This window comes from Anguilla anguilla, chromosome 7 (assembly GCF_013347855.1).
Source record: "Anguilla anguilla isolate fAngAng1 chromosome 7, fAngAng1.pri, whole genome shotgun sequence".
NCBI lineage: Eukaryota > Metazoa > Chordata > Actinopteri > Anguilliformes > Anguillidae > Anguilla > Anguilla anguilla.
The window spans coordinates 21,088,270-21,113,384 of NC_049207.1; the positions used below are offsets into that span (position 1 = coordinate 21,088,270).

The 25,115-nt window shown below is 44.1% G+C and overlaps 1 protein-coding gene across 9 annotated transcripts in view; it reads left to right on the forward strand.

The window, feature by feature from the left end:
• The first annotated feature begins 5,022 nt into the window (after window positions 1-5,022).
• camk2d1 (calcium/calmodulin-dependent protein kinase (CaM kinase) II delta 1) overlaps window positions 5,023-25,115 on the forward strand; it is a 99,064-nt gene continuing 78,971 nt past the window's right edge. For 3 of the 9 annotated variants that reach the window (XM_035424744.1, XM_035424749.1, XM_035424745.1), the window contains exons 1-2: window positions 5,023-5,479; window positions 6,849-6,943. In XM_035424744.1, the coding sequence (XP_035280635.1) occupies window positions 5,418-5,479; window positions 6,849-6,943 (157 nt within the window). In that variant the 5' untranslated portion in view covers window positions 5,023-5,417. The remainder of the gene's footprint in view (window positions 5,480-6,848; window positions 6,944-25,115) is intronic. The other 6 variants (XM_035424751.1, XM_035424743.1, XM_035424748.1 and 3 more) reach the window with 3 other exon arrangements.

The following is a 25,115-nucleotide window of genomic DNA, read 5'->3' on the forward strand; positions in this document are numbered from 1 at the left end:
GATGAGGTCACGGGTGACCTTTTGACCTTGGTCCTCTGTGTGCACAGCTGTTCTTGCCACAGCGGACAATGGAGGGCTGGTCTACTCCAAACAAAAATTGAACAACTTGTTCCAGGATGATGGTGTGAGTCCACAATTTGTGCTTTCCCTCCCCTTTTCTGGTGGTTTATTTGCCAAAAAGGAAAAGATTGTATCATTTCCGTGATTCTGTTCATCTCGACTCCAAAACAAACTTGAACACACAGAAGGATATGTCAGAGAAGATAAGAGGCCTGTCTCCATTCTAGCTTACACTTGCTTCAGGCACGGCACAAGCTGACCGACTGCCACTCAGCTACCTGTCTGCAGTCTGACTGACTAAGTCACTGGCTCTTACAGTAATGACATTTAAGCGTTTTCAAATAAAAATTCATTTATATAGCACATTTCACAAACAATAGTTACAATACGCTTCACAGACAACCCTGGCCTAAACCACCACAGGAGCGAGCCTAAAGCAACAGTGGCAAGGAAAAACTCCTTGTAGCAGATAGGAAGAAACCTCAGAAGGAACCAAGCTCAAGGCATTGATCAAATTAGTGGCAGTAAAGTAAACAATCCTGAGGTAGTGGCTCAGATGATGGGTGGGGCTGGGTGGGGGTGGTGGAGAGTGGCAGGCGGTGACGGAAGTGGGCAGGGTGGAGGCAGCAACGAATGAGGGGCTGGACCAGACAACAAAATTCTTGGGATTCGGGGCACAAGGCTCGCCGATAGTGTGGGGAAGAAAATTGAAATGACCATTAGGGAATGTGCAGTAGAACAACAGGGAGTAAAGTAACAGGGGTATGAACAGAGGATTACAAAGTGAACCTTCCAGGAATAATCTGTGACTGCACAGATACTAGGACAGGGATTGAGAGTCAATGCAGTCATGAGGGGGAGACAACCATACCTGCCTATCAAGAGCCAGCCCATATAAAGTGGGGTCACAGTTGATTGACAGGTGACAGTAAGAAAAGGATGCCACCCCACAATACTACAAGCTACGGGCTTCTCCCACCCTGTCTCCAGACTATAACTGATAATAAGTTTGAGCATAAAGGCGTATCAGGATGAATGCCAGTTGTTCATAAATTGAATGTGCGTGTCTGTTTATGTTGATTTTCATAAGGAAACACCCTAGCAACCCCAAAAGGCATGCAAACCTAAGCCATAATTGCTCTCTTCAAACGTATCTGCGCCTCATGTGCGTAATCCTTATAGACAAATTCTCTTCCCAAGGCCAAGCAATCAAAAAGCAATAAATGCTTTATTGCTAAGTGCTGTGTTTGGCTGTGCGTTTATGAGTCTTAATATATAATTATCAATCATCATAAATCACTTTTATCAATAAACAAAATTAAATACAGACATTCCCAACGAGGTTATTATCGTAAAATAAAACTAAGATGAAAAGTGTGTGAGGGGGGAAAAACAATGTAAACTGATTCGTAAAATGCCTGTAGTTCAGTTACAAACGACTGCATCGCTATCATCACAGAAATTAGATTATATTTTTGAAAAAATGTCAGAATCACAGACAATTTAAGCTAAGTTTCTCACCTGTACCTACAGAGACCTGGAGAGGAGCCCTCAGGTGGCCGAAATGCAGGACTGCAGGCAGAGGAGGTCAGACGAAACATTTGGATCAGCTGCCAATTAAGGACAATCTTAAGGCCTTGAGAACAAGCCAATCAATTACTTAAATAAAACACTTGTGCCCAGAACCCCCAAAGACTAACAGACAATGCGGCCATCCAGGACTGGAGTTTGACCCCTGTGGTTTAACACTGTTACGGTGTATTAGACTGTGCATGTATTATAGGGCAATGCTCTTTGGGGTGACTTTGTGAGGATTACCATCATAAACAGTGTTTTGGGATTGCGCTGTTGCTGTCTTTTTCTGAGTTTGCATTGCAACTGCCTAGGAAATGCCCTTCAAATCTGCCTGGTGATTTCTCTACCGCCGTTCTTGACAAGCCTGACCCCGGTTCCCCTCTCAACCCTTCACAATTTTTTATTACTTGCCACCGTTATAAACTCTCCAGAATGGCCTGGTTTGGCACAGGAGCGTCAGATCTGCGAAAATGGAAGATCTGACAGAGCATTGAATTGCAGAGAAAGGAATTGTGTTGCAGAGGAAAGGTGCCGCCCCAAAAATAATTCAGACATATCTGCGGTACGTTCATTTCCAGAAGAAAAGCGCTTAAAATGTCCGGCCTCTGAGAACAGTATTTACAAGACGCGGTCGGTTTGTGGGAGGGCCATGTCAAATGGCACCTCCAATTATTATTATTATTTTTTTTTTTGCAAATTAACGGTGGAACGGAGAACAATTGCGTTCCTACAATCACTCCAGTACGGTGTCATCTACAATGAATCTGTTCCTGTTGTTACCTTTATCAACAGACTCAAAGTGTTGCAAATGCTGCACCGAACCGGAAGAATCTTACAGTATGTTAACTAGTCAGTGTGGAACTATTGCTATATTATGGCCTTATGTTAAAGCAAACTGGTCAACCTTGAGACTGTCATTTTGCATTCTAGTACTAAGTTCAGTGACAAAGAGAAGTTAGAATGTGTTAGAAATTACATTTATAGTGTTTTTTTTAAGAAAATATTTTCACTTTTGTTTTGGTAGGTCAACATTTGTCGATTGACTTTGATGGAGGCTATTTTAAAATATCTGACCAAGGCTCACCGTGAGCCAAAATCTTCCCAAACCCAAAATCTTCAATTTATTTGTCTGTTGTGCCTATGAGCTAAAATGGTAAACCAGGGGTGTCCAATCTTTTTCAAAAAGGGCGGGTGTGGGTGCAGATTTTTTGCTTTAGCACTACGACTAGCACTAGGACACCTGATTCAACTGATTGACTAATTGTGCTTTTTAATCATAAGTAGAATCAGATGACTTGGTGTGCTAAAACAACAATCTGCACTCCCATCAGCTCTCTTCGAATAAGATTTGACACCGTTGTAGTAAAAAACGTAAAACAAATGATCACGGGACTACAATTAAACAAAATAACCAAGAATAAACATGGTGACACAATCTTGCCACTAGGGGGAAGCATAAACTTAAAAATAGAAAGGGACACCTTTTTATTCTAAAAATAGACTATAAAACGAGGGTGATATATAGGGTAAAAATAAAAAATGGCTTTAGGCATGGTTAGGAATTGCTTTACCTTGAAAGTGATTTTTTTATTTTTTTTATTTTTTTACTTCTGACTCACATCACTCATTTCACTTCTCAGAAAAATCGGGAATTTACAATACGTCCTCACCCTTTGAAAAGCATAAAGTAAATAGATTTATTTTTCACTCCCGCGGGTCATGTTAGAGAGCTTATCTGCTATTAACACGCTGTGATTATTTTTCAAGACATTAACTATTGAAACGACATTGTTAAGTAACCTATAGATTATACAAATTGTGTATATCCAAATTGTTTTGTCAAGGGCGTAGGTTTGCACATGGACGGTAGGGACATGTCCCTACCAATATTTTGGGAGGACAGAAATGTCCCTACCAATATCTGAGCAGCTCGTTCGCATTATCTTTGGAGTGAAATCATTTTAGATAATTCCGATCTGCCCTCTCAGAGGCTGTCTCCTAAACGACCAATTTAGGCATACTAGCATTTGATTGGCTGAAAGGAAGGGGACTATCAGAAGGCTCCCGTCATGTGCAAATATCATACCTACTCAGGTATGATATTTGCACATGTGTCCCTACCAATGTTGAGACCAAACCTACGCCCTTGTGTTTTGTTAACCTCTGAAGCCTATATAGTGAGTGCTTACTCACATATGGTACAACATTGCACAACAGGTAAAATCTCAGATCTAATGCAGCTTGGTGGCTGGTTATTCTGAAAATAAGATAGCTGAAAACATAAGTCAAAGACCGCTGCTGAAAACATACAGCGATGCAATGATTTAAAACATGCAAAAGTAGTCAAATTGTACTAATCAAATTTGTATTTTCAAATGAAACAATAACTATGAGGCGAAATTCACAATGTCTGCTTCTATTTCATGTATTTTTTAAACAGACATTGAGTTGTATTACAACAATGCAAAAAACACAATAATTGCAGGCATTGTTTGATTAGACATTTTTATTACTACAGAGAGGAATGACAATTGACACAACTGTCCCAATACTTTTGAATTTAACTATATACACATATACACACACACAATCCAAACGTTCAAGAGTTGCTTCTAAAGCAGTTGGGAAATATGTTGTTTAATATATTTACATATTTTAGAATTAATGAGATATTAAATGAAATAATGTACTATATATGTACTGTAGTATGGTATCATTACTTCAGAAAATAGTAATCGTCGTCATCAGAATAATAAACTTGGCACGGTGAATTCATAGTACACCACATAACTCAGCATGAGCACACGCACACAAAACCTTACAATTACAAAATTCCGAGGTCGTGGCAAGGCCTCGCAGTCTTGAATACTCTTGTAACCTTTCAGTAAAGTACGATAAATCGCGTACAATCGTACTTATACACGCTCACAAAGGCACGGCAACGCGTTTGATTGGTTTATCCTTTTTCTCGGCTTTCTTTAAATCTCGCATTACCACACAGCTCTCGCGTGACGTAAGATTTGAAAGCGTTTTGAAAGTGGACCACAGAAAAACAAGAAAACAATGTACTCTGGAAATGGCACTGGAAGCATTCAGTATTGTTACTGACACCCCTCGAACCACAGTGTTGTGTTGTACCCGTCTAATGTGAAAGGCTTTATATTACACGAATAAACCACCAAATCCTGGGAATCACGCTCCTCTCTAGAGATTAGCATTAATGCGTGGCATTGATTACATCCAATTCGGGAAGAATAAAGGTGAGGGTGGTCCTTAGCATCTCCGATTAACACTGGCGTACAGTATTCGCTTATGACGTTGCCAATTTGGTCCAACCAACTCTTTACATGTACCGTGCGCAATATATAATAAATTGTCCACAAATTAATCGGCAGCTGGGGTAAAAATCTCACAATGATCTGTATGCGTGCCATAGCACTGTATATTCGATTCTGAAATAGAGTGTACGGCTAGGGGGAGGTGTCGCGCAGTGTCTGGGACCAGGAAGCGCTCTTACAGAAATAGTATCGCGCACAGTGTCTTGCGCCAAAGACAGAGCTGCTGGTTTCAAAAACCCGTGGTGTTACGAATCTCTCCGTGGTTCTGTGACAGCGGTTGTAGGTAGAGCGTAGTTGCCCCCTCACTGGACTCCTTGTTATATTGATTTATTTTTGTTTGGAGCAATTATAGCTTCCACTTAAAGACGGGAATAAGGGTGACTATCTGGAGCAAGATATTGTAGAAAGAAGAAGATTTTCTTTTCCCATCTAGTCCACATCACCATGGCTTCAACAACCTGTACCAGGTTTACTGACGAATATCAACTTTACGAGGAGCTTGGGAAGTAAGCATATATTCTGTTACTTGTGTCATTATATATATTGTATGTGCGAATGTGAGGTAATGGACTGCAATGTATTATATCCAGCTGTCATGTCTGAATATGCAATTTAAAAACTGAAGGTTAAATGGGTGTTGTAAAAATGTGAATCAACACATCCAATATTTAGTTTTCCTTTCCCCTTCCTAATTGTTGCGTCGCTAGCAAATGAGGCGAAAGCTGCTTATTAATATGCTGTTGATAGTTGTGCTACAAAGTCTCGGGTAGAAATAAACTAGTTTTCTATTCTTTGAGCTCAGGCAGTGATTTGCCAAGTCGGCCGCCTACGTGTCTTGAAGTTAATTTGACAGTAAAGGGTATTGGAATGTCTAGTGAGGTTATAATATGGTAAAGGGTACTGGAATGTCTAATGTGCTTATAATATGGAATGCAGGATATAAAACAGGATATAGAACAGCCTCGGCGACTGATCTGATTTTTTGTTCATTATTGCTGGCTCGATGCTATCGTGAGATAGCTCTGACAAGGATCGGTCGTTAATATGCTGCCCGGTTCATCCCCAATGAAATGAAGGGACGTAAGGGGACATGTAGATTTTCACTCCGTAAACCAGACCAATCGTCGCGAAGTCTTAAAATCCATAATTTAGGTGACGGGTACATATTTGCATTACGTAGTAGTTTTTACCCTCCTGCTTTTTTTGGGAGAAAGTGTATCGCATAATAATAATAATAATAATAATATTAATAAGCTGAATTCTGGCAATTTCTGTTGACACTCCCCTTGCAAGAGCGCGAAGGAGGATACAATTAGGTCATTTGCACTTTTTCTGTTTGCAGAGCCATTTACAGCTATGTCTCAAGAAGTGTCAAGAGACACTTTCAGCGCCACCTTTCACCCATCCCCTCGTCACCCCGTCTCTCTTGTGTGCGCTCCAGTGGCTCTAAAACTTGGCGTACAAATAAGGAAAATAAACAAATACACCTCGTTGTTGATAGCTAGCGTGAAGCCTGTACATTTCAGCCGTGTTGAAGCAACAAATTGCTTAATTTGTTAAAGCTTTTCTCTGAGAAACGTGTTAATGTAAAGCCCATCTTGATTATCTCCAGACGGCTTCCAGGTGATGGTTAAATATCGGTATCATGTCGTTTTGAGCGCAGCGGCCCTTGATGTGATATTTCTATAAAGGCTATTAAAGGCATAATCCTTTTTAAAATTAACGCCACCTTTTGATCTGCACCGTTTGCTCAACAGAAAGGTAAAATGAACACTTCTTTAATTGCACAGGTGCACATCGATATACTGCAAGATGATTATATTTTCAGCGTTGCCTAAATCCAGCTTTGATTTTTATATTTTTCCCCCCCTACAGGGGCGCGTTCTCTGTGGTGAGGAGATGCATGAAGATCTCCTCTGGACAGGAGTATGCTGCCAAAATAATCAACACCAAGAAGCTCTCGGCTAGGGGTACGTGCCTTCAAGTCTCTGAGCAAATTATATTTATTTGCGATTGTTGTGCGCTAGTGCAGCAGGGAAGGTTCACAGGAGCAGATTCGGAGTCATGTAGGGATACTCTCTGATAAGGTTTTAATTCTCTTTCCCCTAGCTGCAGTTCAGCCTAATTCAGAATCACATCTACAGTGCTGTGGGCTCCATACAGATCATTGTGTGAATTTTTCCAGCTGCAGTTCAGTATGGGGTTGATTATATGTTGGCTACAGCACATGTAAACAGTCGGTTGGACCAAGTATGCTATTATTTATTATCTGATAAGCACCGTGCTCACTGTTTCTCATTTGCATTTGCTTCTGAGCTTACTGATAGCAAGCTTGCACCCCTGTTGCTGATACACTTACCTGTTTGAAATGTGTCACCTAACCGCCCAACATCTCTATCATGACTTTTTTTTTAAATTGGTGCAGCGGGTGTGACTGCTGGAGTGCATGCTCTTGTGTTGTAAGCCTCAGGTCATATGTTGCAACCCGAGAACCTCATTCGGCAGGAAAACTTCTTGACTTCAGCTTTTCAGAAGCCGCTGATAAGGAACACGGCTGGGCAAACTCTTGCATTCTTAATTCAGAGCTGTGAAAGTGCTCATGTGACATGCGTCTTCACAGGCCTAGTTCAGAAAAAAGTTGGAAAATTGGTTGAAAACGAGCCTATTTAAGATGTAGTCTACACTTACAGAGCTGGTTATTTACTTTGGGATTACGTTTATGGTTTCAGCAGTCTCGTGAGTCATTAATGTTGTTCTACTTCTCCTCGCATACCCTAGCCTAACCCAGAGCGATGTCAGCCCAGACCAGGAAGTGTTTTTCTTTCCTCTGAAGCAGCCGCGTAGATCAGTATTTCATCGAGGGAGTGCGTGGGGTGGGCCGGCAGCCTCTGCAACACGGCTGATCGATTCATACGGAATCCTTAATGGGCTGGCTGATAGCTGCCGCTGGAGGTGCGGACCCCTCGGGGGTGGGTGGGGGGGGGGTGGGGGGGGGGGGGGGTGGAGGGGGGCCTTGGGGGGGTTCCCCCGCCTGTCGGCTGCAGGCTCCGCGCTGGCTGAGGGCTGCATCACGGGCCGGCGGCTGGCTGCCCTCCACCCTGTCTGGTGTAGAAGGGAGAGGAAAAGGGCAGGTGGAGAATGAGTGGAAAGCAGAGGTAGGTGGAGGGAGAAAGAGAGAGAGAGAGAGGCTGTAATGGAGGAGAAGAGAGAGAGGGATAGAGAGGCTGCAATGGAAGAGAAGAGAGAGAGATAGGTTGTAATGGAGGAGAAAAGAGAGAGAGCCTGTAATGGACAAGAAGAGAGAGGGAGAGATATAACTGCAATGGATGAGAAGATAAAGAGAGGGATAGAGAGGCTGCAATGGAGGATGAGAGAGAGAGGAATAGAGAGGCTGTAATGAAGGAGAAGAGAGAGAGGAAGGCTGTAATGGGGGAGAAATGAGAGAGGGGGATAGAGAGGTGTAATGGAGGAGAAGAGAGGGAAAGAGAGAGAGGCTATAATGAAGAAGAGGCAGAGGGGAGTAAAGAAGAGGGAAGGAGACGGAAGAGGCTGATGCGGAATAGAAGAGAAGGAGAGGGGGAGAGAGGGGCAGAATGAATAAGAGGAAGGGGGAGAGGAAGAGACTGTGGTGGAGTGGGGGGCGAGTGGGAGTGGCAGAGAGAGAGCGAGGAGGAATGAGTAACAGGGAGGAAAGGGGAAGAGGCACTTCCGTCACCACCTGCTGAAGGTCGCGTCTCGAACCCCCCCTCTCAGCTTTTTTTGTGCATTCGAGAAGAGTGGCATCACAATCCGAAATGTGGATTGGGAATCCTGTCTTGCCTCCGGACGCGAGCCGGGCTCTTCCAGGCAGGCAGAGATCAGTACTCAGTGCTAATGAGTGTGGGAACGCGCGCACTGCAGAGCCAAATGGCCTTCCCTCCATCATCGCCGCGCCTGAGGTGCGCTATAGAGAACACCAAATCCGTTTCAGCGTGTTCCTCGCCGCGCGTTTGGCACGCGCAACCGCCGATTTCTCACCTGCTCTAATTATTGGGAGATTTTAAATTGAGGAACATCAAGGCCATCTCTGATCCTCCGGAGAATCTCAAAAATGGGTCGCTGCACAGAAGACAGCTGCATGCCTTCAGCTAGCCAAGAGATGTTTGTTCAGTTATACTGGAGAGAATTTAAACATTTTCCCCTGGTACTGATACGGTGAAGAAGCTACCATTTTCCCTGATTGTGTTCAGGGTTTATTCTCTTTCAGAATTCGGTGTTGCAACAGAACAACAGAACTACATGCTTTGGAATTTCTTGATGAAGATCCATTGGCATGTTCAGGGAGGAATGGATGGTTGCAGGGCTAGACTTATGGTTTGATTAGGTACTGAAAATATCCTCAGTGCTTCTTCACAGCCTAGATCCTTTCTTTTTCATTTAAAATTTTCCTTTTTTTTTTAAAGGTAATTTATGTCATTGTGTTACCACGGAAAGCAGCAAGTCCACGCTGCTGCAGACAGTTTGACTGCATTTGCCTGGTAAATACGAGGATTTTGTGGGGGCCGGTGGAAAATATTTCGCCATTCGATCCTTTAGTGAATAGAGTTGTGGTTTCCCTTAGAACTATTAAAGCTACTTGAATGTAATGGCACCGCTTTAGGAAAATATAAAATAATTTTGAAATTACGTTTATCGGAAAACTCTGAATGTTAGTTGGCCTATTTCCCTCCTTGTACTTTATTACAAATTACATTTGTTATTTATTGTTACTAATTCTTTATAAGCTATTCCTGATTACTTAAATGCATATACACATAATGCATTGCTCAGCTGCAGACAGAGCCTACCATTTGTACAATAGACTGGCTGGCATCTTACTGTATGTAATCCGAATTGGCTCGAGTATAGCAACCTCATGCTGACATATCCTGTGTCAGTGAATTATATGGAGTGAGACAGACAGGAGCAGAGCAAGATGGAATACTCTTCAGCTTTGTCTAACATGATAAAGAAACCTCAGTCTAGCAACGAGACATAAATTCTGTAAATATTTTATGACAACCACCCAAGCATGCTTTCATGTGGAGGCTTCATGTGGAGCAGGCTATTGTAAAACTGTAGTTTGTAGCAAATTGTATTTGCTCGTTGTGTAAATGAGAATGCAGGAGGGTTAAGATGGGAGAGCGACAGTTAATGTGTATAATAAAAGCAGCAATTGCTCTCTTGTAGAAATTGAGATGGAGATATTGGAGATATTTTGCCAATCAAAGCACACAGTGAGATTTAATTTATTCATCAGGTTGTAAGGGATCTTCTGTTGGCTGGTTTCAAAATGCCAAAGATAAGGTTCCTGTATCTTGTTGGTTAGTGTTGCCATTGATTTGTACGTGTCTAATTTGTAAGGTTGATCAATAAAGTTTTTTTTTCGAAATTGAACTCTCTTCCTGTCTGTCTTATTGGTGGGTGGCCTCTGTAACCCTGTCAGTGCTCCAAGGCCTTAAGCTAATCCCTCGTTTCCTTTCTGAACAGAGGATTGACAGCCGGAGGAACTGCCGCCCTCCATTGATCACTCTTCCTCTGCTAATTCAATATTTTCAAAGGTTCCCCTTTTGTGGAATCTATTTAAAAATACTCACCTGATGTCTGCTCCTGCTCCCCCATGTTTCTCCCCCCGCCCCCATCCTACCTCTACACTTTGTTTTCGCCTGTTCTCTTCTTTTGTTTTTGGTTAGGTTTGTTTGTCTCGGAAGTTTGGATATGGCACCCAGCACTCTTAAGTCAGTCATTCGCTCAGCCAATCGGGTCTTATTCAGAGGAGCGGTGCTGACAGAGCAGTCTTCTCTCAGACCATCAGAGAGCACACTGTTCAGACAGAGCGGCCAGGTATCGCGGATGTGACACGACGGAGAAGTACTGCATTCGCAGTAAATAAAATGTCAGCTAGATGGATCGCTTCATCTCATTTCCTGTCTGTCCTCTGCGTCCTCAATATGTGAAGGGTACCGTTACGCTGGTAATTTTTAGATGTTCGGGTCACCCAGTTCTGCTTTCGCTTCACTTGGCCCTGGGGGGTTAGATTCTTTTGCCTGTGGGAAGGTGCCTGTACATTCCTGAACTGTGTTCAGTGTGGTCTGTTGTTCCGAGTTCATGGGACATAGAGAATTGGTCAGCCAAGGCACACTTTTATTGGCACTGGGGATGTTTACTCAGGGTACTGGTGCGGTACTGCTTTGTTTACATGTTAAGTTCATATCAAATCATATCTGTGGCAGAAGGCTGGTTTCTTCCCTTTGCCCAAAGTGCAAACATTTTTTTTCTGCCATTTGTAATTGGTTACTCCTGTACTCTGGAGTTAGTTCTTCTAGAAGAATCTGGAGATTTCTTTTTTCTTTCTAATTTGCTGGTTTCTCAGCTGCAGTTGTACGGAATGCCCAGAATGCTTGTTAATTGTCAGTGCTCGTACCATCACCATTGCTCCTGCTCTTTTCAACGCCTGACATTACATAGCTCACATGACAGGAAACAAAATTAAGGTGTAAGATCAGAAAAATGTGATTAGGTTTTTCTTAACTGAACATCCTCGTGCTGATGTAACAGTCACTACTGGTAATTAAAGCGATGTAGTTCTAGAGCACCGTCTTAGAATAAAAAATCAGGAAAAGAAAACACTCCAAAAAAACTACCCTTCAAAGATTTAATGAAATGATGTATCTGAGTCATGCGTGTGTGGTAAAAAAGAAAAAGTGCTACTCTCTCATAGTGTTCTTGATATTACTGCTTTGGGCATTGGTGTAATTGTGGTGAACGTTGCCTTTGATCTCATTGAATCAGTGAGATCTGCAGTGTAATTGTTATTGATGCTGCTTTCACGACTGATCCTGCAGTGTATCTGCTGCGAATACTGCTCTCAGTATTGATCCTCCAGTGATATTGCAGCTAATGCTGAACTTAGTATTGATCGTACACAGTAACTGTAGTAAATACTGATTTGATTATCTCACTGTGCTAATTGTTGTTAATTAATGCCACTTTCTGTATTGATTGTCTGTATACTGTAAGTGCTGCTAATGCTATTGGTATTGTTTGGGCAATATAAGTACTGTTAATGCTATTTTTGGTTTTGATGTGACACTGTGCTTGTTTTAACTGCCATTTTCAGTATTGATCTTTCTGTGAAGATTGTTGTGAATGCTGCTTCGGGCTGTGAATCATCGTAATGATACTGAAGATTTAGTAGTGCTATCATGCTTTTTCTTTTCAGTCCTAGAGGTTGAAGTTCCATCTCTTTGTCTCCCATGTGATTTTTAATTGGGTCTGATTGGCTGGAAGTAGAGTGCTCCGATTTCCGCTTTTCATTTGTGCCTGAGTGCCAGGCCAGATAGACATCAGGACCAGTGTCTCTATCAGGTTCCACTTCCCTCCTGTGTGGGAAGCCTTTTTATTCGCCATCGCCATCATCGGTGACATTAATTGGACAACTCTGATCAAGCACCAGCCAATGAAGGAGGCGGTCTGTGGGAGGCAGGCCCTTTAAGTTCACTCTGAATTCACCTGGATACCATTTCATCCCCAACAATCGGTATTCAATTCCTCTACTAGAGCAACTGAATGCTGCTTTATGACGTTTTCTCCCCCATGTGTGGGACTATTTACCAACATTTGCTTAGCCTCTAATATGTCCTGGGGGAATATGGGGGGGGGGGCAAATTAGTTTCTGTGATTGGTGATTAATTGATGAGTTTTTCCTTTGGCCAACTCAAATAACACATTTTTGTAAAGTTATTTTGTAAAGTAACAAAGTTTTGAGTCTGGTTTGATAAGCAAGTCTGCCACTGTCTTTTTGAGCAACTTCATTAATTAGGCATATGCAAAATCTTGTGCCAGTAATATCAGAGGTGCAAAGGGGGTAAAGTGCCAGAAAACCTGGTGAGAAACACAGACTCAGGGACATCAGTTAATTAAACAGACTCCATGACCTCGAGCCCTGGACTTCACCTCCCATCATCCTCTGTGGTGGCAAATCTGTGTCACTGCCAATTAAGTACTTCCTCAGCCCACCTGGACCGACATCTAAGAGTTATTCAGTGGATCAAAAGCCTCCATCTGTAACAAGATTACTATCATTTTGGTGATATTGGATGGTGGTAAGGGTGTGTGTGTGTGTGTGTGTGTGTGTGGGTGTGTGTGTGTATAGTCCAGGGATTTAAGAAGGAAAAATGATGAAGATGTGATTAATTTTTGGAGATCATTGAATTCCTTTCCACTGAGTTGCACTTTTATTTTTCAGAAATATAGAGAGACGCTTCTCAAAGAGATGTTTGTTGTGCTTCCTTTTGGTGGTGACTTGAATCGCAGGCTCAAAGAGAATCCATTTCTGGGATGGAACTGTCAATTCCATTCGAGGAGTGTGTGTGGGGGGGGGGGGTAACGGAATGCAGTATGTGTTGGGCTTTAGGGTTGGCAGGAACTCAGCAGCACTGAAGTGAATAGCTTCACAGAAACTGGACCCTTCAACATAAGGGAACCTATTGTGTCATTTTCTCAGCAGTAGAATGGGACTACTTGGGTTCCGCTGGTCTGTGATGTCACAGAAGGCCATTTTTGTCACCATGCTGTAACTCAGGGGTCTTCGGTCTTCTCCAAAAATTGCTGTTGTGGGTGCAGGTTTTTGTATTAGCTCTGAACTAAGACACCTGATTCTACTTACTGTATCAAGGTCTTGGATGAAGACCATGATTAGTTAATTAGTTTAATTAGGAGTCATATGGTGGGCTATTAACAAACCTGCACCTCATTGGTCCTTTATGGATTAGACTGAGAATGACCTCTGTTATAAGACTTTGTGAGAATTTCAGCCCTTTAATCCCCGAGGGTCATGGCTTGTTCTTCTGGGAAAAAAAAGCTAAATGTGAGTGGAAACTCTGGAAGCTGGATGTGTGGTTGAGGCATTGACAGTGCCTATCGCTGAATCAGTGAAAGGCCAGAGAGCTGTCATTCATTGCAGCTTCTGAAAGTTATCTCCTATTGTGCCAGGTCTTATCATGTTCATTAACTCAATATCTGCTATGGAAAAAAAACAAAGAAAACCTCTTGAATAGAATATCGTATATGATGTCAATCAGAAAAAGTGCTCTTTTTTTACAGGACTGTCTTTTGTGAGTAGAGAGAGGTGGGACCCTGGGTAGAGAAATGAGGGAGGGTGCATTGTGATGGGTGCTTTTTGACGCCGTGCTGTAACACTTCAGAAATGAAAAGGCGCACACAGCTGTGCGATCTGATTGAATTGACCGGACGAACAAGAGCGCAAGCCACCAGGACAAAGCAGCAACGAGTCTGTCGAAGGAAACAGGAGCCATGCTTTTTTCCCCCCAAAGTGCTGAAGCCAGATGGCAGTTTGGCTTGAACCGTGGAGCCTGGCTCTGAAAAAGTAGGGGATTGCGTTACAGTGGCAGTCTACTCAGGGGCCAGAGTGCAGGGGAGATGGATAGGACTGCCGTGGACAGAATGAGCTCCTCTGAGAAACTGACTCACAAGTTTAATGACTTTTGCAAGATGACAGAAAAGAAAGATTGGAGCCCCCTCTCATGTGATGGAAGTTGAATCACCACCCCGTTGTAGGCATTTTGGCTTTTCTGGAGAATTCGTCCTCCCAGCCACTGAACATGAGAATACTCCAGAACATTGTAGGATGTTCTGTTTTTTGCTTTGAGTTGTGAGCAATGGTTCCCATCCCCAAATTCCACGACCTGTTAGCACAAGTTTCTCCTCCTTGTATAGTCTGAACATGGGGAGGAGAAGCTCAGAGGGCATCATAATATTCATAGTATGCTTAAAAAGCCTTCACAGTTTCTCAGAAACCCATCTCTTTTATACATACTGTTATACATACAGCATATCCCCAAGGTCATTACAACTATCACCTGATTAACCAATTAACCCTTTAAGGTGAAAGATCACAAATATGCGATTAGAATGTTGACTGAACATTCTATTGCCGATGTAGCAATCACTACTGGTAATTGAATGGAATTCTGGAACACCGACTGGAACACTGACTAGACATTCCAAAAAAAACCTACTCTTCAAAGGGTTAATTCTTGACTATTTAAGAAGCATCGCTGCAGGGAGTGCAGTGGGAGGAGGTCACCCTATATCTGTCCATGGAGATCTCTCAGGTTTCAGCTTGTCTCCTCAAAGAGGACGATTGAACCAGAATGAGCGCCCTGTGCATTCTATTCCTACATCAGCTGACTGCTACACATTGGCGGTGGTTGAGGTGGGATTCCCCCCTTGCCTGTAAATCACTTCGAGATTGTGAAAGGCAGTATATAAATGCAGTGCCGTATCATGATTCCTCACCTGTCATACACCTGGAATAAATGAAAAGGTGGTCAACCTGAAGTGATGGACATTACTCTTATTCTTCTTTTTATTATTTTTAGAGTGGTGTTAACCATTTATTATTGCTCTGCCCATCTGAGCTATCTATTGTATCGAATACAATGATGTGCTGGTGAAGGCATGTAAACAGGAAGGTGATTGAATCCATCAGCCTTAACATCTAAGTGCTAGAGGGCAGTGTCATTACTAGCCTTGAAATCACATCCACATTGTATGGCCCTTCATTCTCTCTCTCTCTCCTCTCTCTCCCCTCTCTCTCTCTCTCTCTCTCTCTCTTTCTCTCTCTCTCTCTCTGCCTCTCTCTCTCTCTCTCTCTCTCTCTCTCTCTCCCTCTCTCTGCCCTGCTGTTGTGTGGTTTATTCATGTGTTTTTTAAATAAAGCTTCCAAGATTTTGCTCACCATCATTGCACTTGTCCATCTGTTGCAATGCGCGTTTTGATGCCCAATATCAATATATGAATGAAGAGCAGCTTTTGTTATACAGTTTTCAGACTGTATGCACTTGGTGCGATCAGACGTGTGTGTGCGTGTGTGTTTGTGTTTGTGCATGCGTGCATGTGTGTGTGTGTTGTACAGGGAGAGAGTTTCAGCCCTGTGTTGAGTCATTAACAGAATGTGTGTCACCAGGGAAGAACAGATGGAGTTTTTCCCCTCCCTCCCGTTTTTTTTCTGTTTATACCCTCGCTTCTGTAAATCTGAATGGATTTGGGTAAAAGCAAAGCTGCCATTTGCATCATAACCCCATCCAAGAAACCAAGGTTTTTCATGCTGCGGGTCAGAACTCTGTGTGCGTGTGTTGTGCTGGGAGAGAGCTTTAGAGGTCGACAGACATCACAGGCACTCTACTTTGCTCTTGATGGGGTGCTATTGTGCTGCACTGTGTCTCAGGAGAGAGGCTATTTGTGTAGCACATCTGAAGGATCTGGAGGCTGAAAAGCATTGACTGGATGCCCTTCTGGCCTCCCGAGCTAGCGGTCTAGGTGCTGTGTGAACGGTATCCGCACAGCTCCTTTCTGTTTCCTCAGTCGCGGCACATTCTGGACCGTGAATGTAGCCTTTGGCTCCGCGGTGAGCGCCTGCTCAGGCAGCGCGCCCGCAGCCGGAGGCTTAAATAAGGGGAATCGCCCCTCATCAATCAGTCCGGTCCGGGAGAGGAACCCTCGGGGACGCACGTGCGCGAACCTAGCCCTCCCCTCGGCCGCGCGGCGCACCTGAGCCCCCGATAACAGCCGTGGCGCACCGCTGTCGTTGCGATGTCATTGAAATGCTCTGCGTACTTGGCGGTGTTGGCTAGCGGGCCTACTGTATGCAGCAGGCCCCTGACAGCGCACAGCAAGCTGGCAGGGACAGTCTAAAAATAGCCCAGACCAGCAGAAAGAGCGCCTCATTAGGGTTTTCACACATGCCTCATGAAGAGCGTTATAGCGATGAGAGAGTCCCTACCATTATTGTCTCGTGCACTGAACTGAGTAACAGCATGCAAATATGGTCTAGGCTACACATGAAACAATTCTATTTTTTCTCAAGTCTGTTTTTTTTCTTCCAACCAGAGTCCTGAAAGCTAATCAGTTTCTGAAATTGAAGGGCAGTAAGCAATGAAAAATACATGATGAGATGATATTACCAGAAAAAAGCATCTGGTTCCAAGAATAGTCTTTGCATCTGGAAACAGAATTAGAAAACTGCACAGAAACACTGCAGATCTGTGCTGCCGCTGAAGTTTCATTGTAATTCAATGTTTGAGGGCGAATTGATTATTTTTCAAGAATGGCCATAAATTTAGCAGGTTAATGGTCATATTTTCATCTTCAGAGGTATAATATTTATTTTGTTTTCTGTTTTTAAATGCATAAGCTTATTTCGTTCTGAAGACCGACTGGCAACAATGGAGAACTGAATTACTTGACAATAACGATTACAGGCATGGAAGATGCCATGTTAGTACTTGAGCAAACGTCTTCTAAATCAACAACAGGTTACCTCCTGCCCACCACCTTGTGAAACAGAGGCCCGTGCATCTACGCACCGTGCTTTTTAACACTTAAAGAAACAGCTGGGGGAAATTAAAATCAGATGTTATTTTAAAATCTACGTTCCCCACTAATGTATTTCGGCGCTCATTTTCCTGTTCATCCTGAGCTCGCTTGCGTCGCTCTGTCGCCCATTTTCTGCTATTTTCCTTCCTGACGTGAACTCCCCAGGGGACGCTATCGGAGAGACAAAGGGATGTCTGGCTTACATAATGATTAAAGACTCTCTCTTTCAAAACCAACAGAAATCGATATTTTTTTTCCAGTCTGCTAACCATGAAGTATGACCCTTTTTTGGGTGGTCTGACGAGTTTTTGTGCTTTGATGCAGCTCTGAATTCACATTTATGAAGAGACATACTAACCGGTTCCTTGGGCAAATGGGGCGCAAAGCTCCCGCAATGTTTCCATTTCTGAAAAGCTTGTTGGTTGCCGTTTTTAATCACTGTGAGATTTTTAAAATTAATAATGCTCCTTCGATCGAGTCCTGTCTAACGAACATAAGCATTCGGCTAAACGGAATGCTCCTAATGATTGCACACAGCACGCCACCTTGGCCCTGACCCTGAACATTTTTAAGTATTCTCTGATGGAATCACAGTGGACGCTGTCGTTATTGACGGTAAACACCTTGGGCAAAATTTCGAAAGCACAGCCACCGTTGGCGGCCTGAAAAAGCAGAAACTAGCGATCGCACGGAGCGCCCTTCATCGATTTTAAAGTTCCAGCTTGTGGAGATAAAACACAGGTCTCCTGAGCATTAGTCTAAATCCTAATTTACCAAGTAGGCCACCGACGCGGAGGAGATAGGCCACTCTTAATTAGTGTCTCTTTATCGCGCTTAGTGACAGTATACCCATCCACTGGGGCTCAGGAGCACACTTCTGCTCTTAACGAAAGGTGCCATTTTTAGAACGGTAGTAGAAAAGAACTTATGGAAGGAATACATCGTTGTTTTTGTTATTGTAACCTGCCACTGCCAGACGGAAAATAAACGTAAACGACTTCAGGTTAACCAGTGGTGCATGCAAACGCAGACAGAGAATGTGTTTCGATGAAAGTTATCTCCCATTACTTTGTTATTAGGTATTGTTAGCCCATTTCTGTTTAGTGTGAAATACAGTACCATGCTTGAAATAATATTTTTAATAATTCAGAATATAACTATTTTAATTCTTAATTGCAATCAGGTTAATAGTCGTATTTTCCCTCTCAAATCCTTATATTCTTTGAACTGAGATAGGGTACACCAAGTTTAAATGTGTGTGGCCATTTGGAATTGAACTGAGGAAAGCATTTGATGAGGGAAGAATTAAATATTTGGAACAGACCTCAGATGTGCTTGTATAAATTCGGTCCACCCTTGTGCACCCTCGGTTCCTCCTGTGTCCTGAGTTTCATTTGTCCACACACCTCCATATCAGGCCTGGCAAAAAATCCATATAAATGGTAAATGGGAGATTGTACCCAGCTGCACAGCTGGTCAATCTGTAGTCTGTGTTCCAGTTTTCAAACAGCTGTGGTTGCCAGGTTGAGAGCTGTCAATCAGACTTCCCGCCAGAAAGAAAAGACCCCCCCCCACCTCAAAATTTTACACACACACACACACAGAAACACAGTTTGTGGAGGTAGGCGGGGATTGGGGGGGACGGGTGTCCACACCTGTCCTTTTCTCCTCCTCCTTTCTCTTTTTCATATTCAGATATTGGCTCTTCACTAACTCCCCGCTCTTTGTGGTGAAGAGGTCCTCCAGACGCCAGTGCGGTCTCTGGGTCCTGTGGCTGAGATAGCCCCTTATTACAAATCACATGACCTTGGGCTGCTCATTTCAAAAGAAATAAAATGAAACAGTACTATTGGCAGAGCCATGTGAAAGAGAGAGAAAGAGAGTGTGTGCGTGCATGCGTGCGTGCGTGTGTTCGCCTCTGTGTGTGTGTGTGTGTGTGTGTGTGTGTTAGAGAGCTCAGGATTAGAAGAGCTTCATGTTCCATATGTATTACAGAGGAAATTGTGAGCATTTCAGTCCCTGTCCGTGGTTATGTAAGCGTTTATGTATGCGCAGTGTGTGTGGACTTTTCTCTAAGCCAAAGCCCAGTTGATTTCAGCCCCATTGCTCTGTTAGCTAAAAAAAAAAAAGCTTTGAACATCTGTGATCAGCATCTCATAGCCATTCTTTATTTCAATTCTATTTTAAATTCAGGTCTAGTATTAATGCAGAACTTCCATTTTTTCATGCATACAGTGGAAAACAGCAAAATTACTTGCTTGAAAACTCGTTGAAACTTCACCGACTGACTGTAATTAATTGGGCAATTAATGCATTTTTCATAACAAGATGAGCGCAGTGGGGGTGTCCGGGGGCTGTAACCACAGGAATTGTTTATTGTCGCATCTGCTCTGGCTGAGCTTTTCCTTCCATTCCGTTCGTTCGCTTTTAAGAGCGCCTGCTAAATTCCTAAAAGTATTTCCGGAAAGCCCCAGCACAGCACTGTCCAAGCAGTTTGCAACCCGCTTATTCACAGCATTTCTTTTCCCCTGCACTCGTCCCCACTTAATGACTCTCAGGGAGAACGCGGCCTCTTTTTTTATCCGCCAAACAGGGTGGAAAACAGAGAGCAGCTCTTGGTCCTCCTAAAATTAGCCGGTTCTTTATTGCAGGTTCTGCACAGTACCTGTCGATCCTAGCCCCATCATATATGGTTAGTTCAAACATTTATTTACGTTACATTCATGTTTATTCAGGACTAGTCACTGAATTACAAAATGACTGGCACTGAAGCTCTACTCTAATTCTCATTAGATGCAATTACTAATATTTATTTGTTGTCATTTTTAAGGTCAGTGTCACATTTAGAGAGAGAGAGAGAGAGAGACAGAGAGAGAGAGAATGAAATAATGACACACAACAATGACTGAGAGAAACCCTACTCTCCTACCTCATTACCACTGTCTCCCTCTCTTTTTGCTCGCTTTGTCTTAATTTCACTCTTTTCTCCTTTCCTTTCTATCCCTGACTCTCACTTCTTTCTCCCTTCTTTCTCTTCCCTCCCTCCTCCATCCCTCCATGCCTCTCCCTTTCTCTCCCTCCTTCCGTAACCCTTCCGTAATCTCTGGATGCAGCGCTAAGAGAATGAGTGAGTCCTCTGCCATTTCTGACTCACGGAGGCAAATCTGTGGGCTGACTTCCTGGATCTGGGTCCTCTGATGGAATTTTGCCTGTATAAACAGAAGCGAGGAATTGCCAGGTTGTGACCAGAGAGAGCGAGGCTAATGCGAAAGAAAAAGGGAGACGGAAAAGAGGAAGCAAAGAACAGGGAAAGTGAGAGTGCCTGAGAGTGGGTATGTGGAAGGAAGGACGATGAGAGAGAAAGAAAGTAAAAGTCTGAAGTAAAGAGTTTTGTGTTTGCACTGCATTATCACTGTCAGGCTCTCTTGTCCCACCAGGCCTCGCTGTGGACGGTCAGCTGCCAATCAGACCTGCAGCTAATGAATTTCACTGCTTCTGAACGGAATGTACAGACTGCATTCCTCTCCGACGGGGGTTTGACAAGTGTAGACAACACTTGATAAGTTTGTGAGTGTTTGCTTGTCGCGAGGTCACCTGATAAGAGGTGGTGTGTGGTTGTGCAGAGTGCATTTTGCTCAAATGAGGCTTGCTTTCTTACTCTATCTCTAGTTTCACCACTACAGTCATGAGGTTGCACCAAGGCCATAGTAACCAGACCTTTCATTGTTAAGGATCACACAGAGACTGGCTTTCTGCCAGAACAGTAGGCAGGTAAAATTCCCACCCAGCTACAGTATCCCACCCGTAGTTTGTATCTCTGGCTGTCTAGTTACAAGTCCTGAGTACTGTAGCACACTGCGGCTCTGACCACCACTTCACACTATACCGTTACAGTGTGAAGTGCATCAAACTGTACTGTACTTATAATAATAATACAAAGAAAGTGGTATGTTTATATTTAAGGAATTTAGCAGACAATCCATTTACACAGCTGGACAGTTACTGAAGCAGTTCAGGTTAAGTGTCTTGCTCCAGGATTCAACGGCAGTGCCCCACCTGGGAATCGAACCTGCAGCTCCAGAGTCTCCCAGTTAGCTGACCATTACGGTACACTTCCACCTGCAGGGTTGGGCAGCACTAACATTATAAGCACACATCAGTACTGGAATCTGTGTACTCAGGGAATGCTTGATGGGTTTGTAGTGTTTGTCTTGCACTGAACTCTCAGGAGTAGTGGCTAGTAGAGTGTTTTCCTGCCAGAAATGTCTCTAAGGATTTGCAAGACTATGAAGGTTCATTATTATGTGTAAACGCATTGGGCTTAAGAATGAACACAGTACTGCTCTGAACTTAGACCCTGTCCAATTGCCTGGGTTACAGAACTGCTGGTTCAGTCCAAATGCACTACATCTGCTGAGCATTATGATTAATTACAGGAACACCGGGCTAATCTACTGTCTGTTTGCCCAAGGATGAACGTTGGGCAGCAGTGGTGAATAAATAGTAATTGTGTGTATTGCAAAGCTGTCCTGAGACTGTTTGTTTGATGGGACTTTGATTAAGGTTAGATATATAGACTGTGATTACATTTCTGTGGTTATAGTTTGCTGGCGGTGGTATGTGTGTGTTTGTGTGTGTGTGTGTGTCACATTCCTGAGACCTGATGTTTAAGATGAGAGGTTTTTCCAAATCAATTGTGGACTTGTTTCCCTATTAAACAAATAATGTGTGGACTCCTCTGAGATATCTGCAGGTTAATCATTGGCTTATTCAATCATTTGCAAGTGATAGAGCACCCACTATGACTACTCTCCTGGATGCTCACTTGGCTGTACGACTGAAGCCATGCTTTGTCAGTTCCAGTCCCATGTGCAGTGTTTATGGCATAGCAACCAGCAGATTCCATGAATTGAAAATATGAAAATGATTATTTGCTGAGCAGATTACCTCATCCGGAATGACTTGCATATCTTACATGCTACACAGGATTATCCATTTATGGAGGTAGAGGAGATTTCCAGAGCAGCGCCATTAAAATGTGCTTCTCTCAAGGTTACAATGAGAAGGCCTCACCTGGGAATCAAATGTGTGACTTTCTCTTTGAAAGCCCAGGCCCTTCTGCCCAATGGCCAATGCCACACAGCTGTCCAGGACAGGGCTAAAGTTAGCGTCTCTGCTGCGTCCGTGCGCCGACTCCGAAGGCGTTTCCCTTGCATTGTGAATCAAAGTGTTGTTGAGCCAAAGCAGATTACGGGAAAGGTCAGATGTGAAGGTTGCATTTGTTTCTGCAGCCCCACGGGGTTCAGTTCTCAGCCTGCAAGGCAGGTACGCCTCCAGGAGTTCCTTTATTTTCGAGGCGAGTTAATCCAGATGCTCAGAAAACTAGGTTGTCCTTGCTTTTTCCTCTTTTGATGTGGGCCTATTATCTGAAGGTTCAATCATTCAGGTCTGGCTGGAGAGAAACTTATATTCACTTATTTTTCTCCAGCTTTGAGCTAATTTAGAATTCAGAGGGCAAGTGTTTCTGGCACTGAGGAAAATCACCAGATGGCAGATGGTTGTTTTTTCTTTTCTTTTTTTTCAGTAAATATGCACATATCCCATCAACAAACTAAAGATCTTCATGAATTTAGAATTCCATTTTCATTTTCACCGCCCACCCCCCCACCCCCCCACCCCCCCACTTCCCACACTGGAAGTTTAGGGCATGGGGTTTTATAAAACCAAATTAATGCACTCTCCAATGAGACAATGAGAGTGCTGGGTAGACAGACATTAAAGAAACACATTTGGATTTACATATTTGAGCTTTGAAATCATTGTTAATAGGGAACTACAGTACTTCTGTGACCCATACACACAAATGCACACACACACAGACACGCACACACACTCTCTCTGTCTTCGACATGCGCACATATCCACGCACATACAAATCTGTATGCCTGAATGGTGACCGTGTAAAAGGAGTTGTCTGTGTGGTATAAAGTATAAAGGGTCGCGTGTCTGGCGTGCCCTTGTGTCAGAATTCAGATGAGGGCAGCTCCTCTTTCAGCGTTCTCCGGATAAAAATATTGCGCTGAACATCTGCCCGTCGCCTCAGCTTTTGAAACGGCGGGCGAGGAATCCGCTCACAAAAAGAAGGAAGCCGCTCGTCGGCCACTTGACCCTTGGAAGTTTATTTCTGTTTTTTAAAAGCCGCGCGAGGGAGCGCTGTGGAAAGGCCGGCGGTTAATTGAAGCCCGCGGAGTTCTGACTTTACGCCGCGAAGGTTGCGTCCTCGAAATAGACCGCGGAACAGCTGCTGTGGGAGCCCACTCACACGTTTTCCTGTCCTCCTCTGAAACCGGGGAACAATAGAAACTTTGTCTGCGTGGAGAGAAAAAAAAAAGGTGAAATGCAAATCTAAATCTGGGCAAGGCGTGCACGCGTCCGAGAGTGCTTGTCGCGCTGGCCGGGTGAAAACGCGCCTGGCGTTGCTTTTATGTCTACGATACAGAAAGTAAACAAATATCCGATTTCGCCGCGGTCATAGTTCGCATTGCCGGGCACGCCACATGCTACATGCACATGAATGGAAAACCGTGTACGGAACGCGGAGCGCTAATTGACATCGGGACAAACTCGCAGCTCCTCCCCCGACCCAGCCGCCCGCCCGCTTTTTTTCGTTTAGAGCGCTGCGCAATGGACCTCGGACCCGGGTAGGGCACCACCTGTTCAAACACACCCCTGCAAACACCCGCGACATAAACAACCAAAATTTACTGTAAAACAATGTTTGCGTTTCTGCTGTGTGTTTAGAGGAAAATAAACTTTTCCATCCTTTCTACTGAGACAGTCCCCCCCTTACTTTCTCCCCTCCTCCCTGTCTCTCTCTCTCTGTCTCACCCCCTCCCTCCCTTGCTTTCAGCCCCTCTCCCTCCCTCTCTCTCTCACCCGCCTCCCTCCCTCTCTCTCTCTCTCTCTCTCTCTCTCTCCTTCTCCCTGTCCCCTTCTCTCTCTCTCTCTCTCTCGCTCCCTGCCACCACTCTCTCTCTCTTTCCCTGCCCCCCTCTGTCTCTGGTGTATGTGGAGTTGCCGTTGCAGGAAGGTGACTTGGGGTGGCTTGTGTTTGTTATGGGGGGGTCCGGGGGGGATGCGCTGTGGGGGGAGGAATCTGGCAGCATTCAGCTGCAGCAGCCTGAGTCTAAGCCGGGTCTGCCTGGAGGTCTGAAGACTTCCTGCCTTCCCACAGTTCAGTGCGGAGGTGCGGTTCCGGTTCCAACGCCGCAGCCGCACAGGTGTGGAGCGGCGTTCCCCGCCGCGCTAAGAGAGGGAACTCTGGCTTTCCCCACGCTAATGACCGAGGAGCGCGCATCCGCCAGCCGTCGCCATGGAAACAGACGTGTTCAACCTGCCATTTATAGCAGCACAGGAACACAAGTCTGAAATAAACCAAGTTTTTTTGTCCGAGGAGCAGCGAGCGAGGCGGGAGAACGGGGCTCGGAGCCGCGGAGGTAAAGATAAGTCTCCTCGCGGAGAAGAAGAGGCCTGCTCGTCGAGCAGCCGCCCGGGACTCACAAATCAATTATCATTCGGCGGCTGCCTCGCGACAGACGGGCGTCCCTCTCGGAGCGGAGAATCGGCCTCCGCGCTACATCCGTTCCCGAGATAACCGAACAAAACCAGACAAAAGCGCGGCTGCTTGTTATGAGGAAAGAGTTTCTGCTCCAGCCGTTACTGACA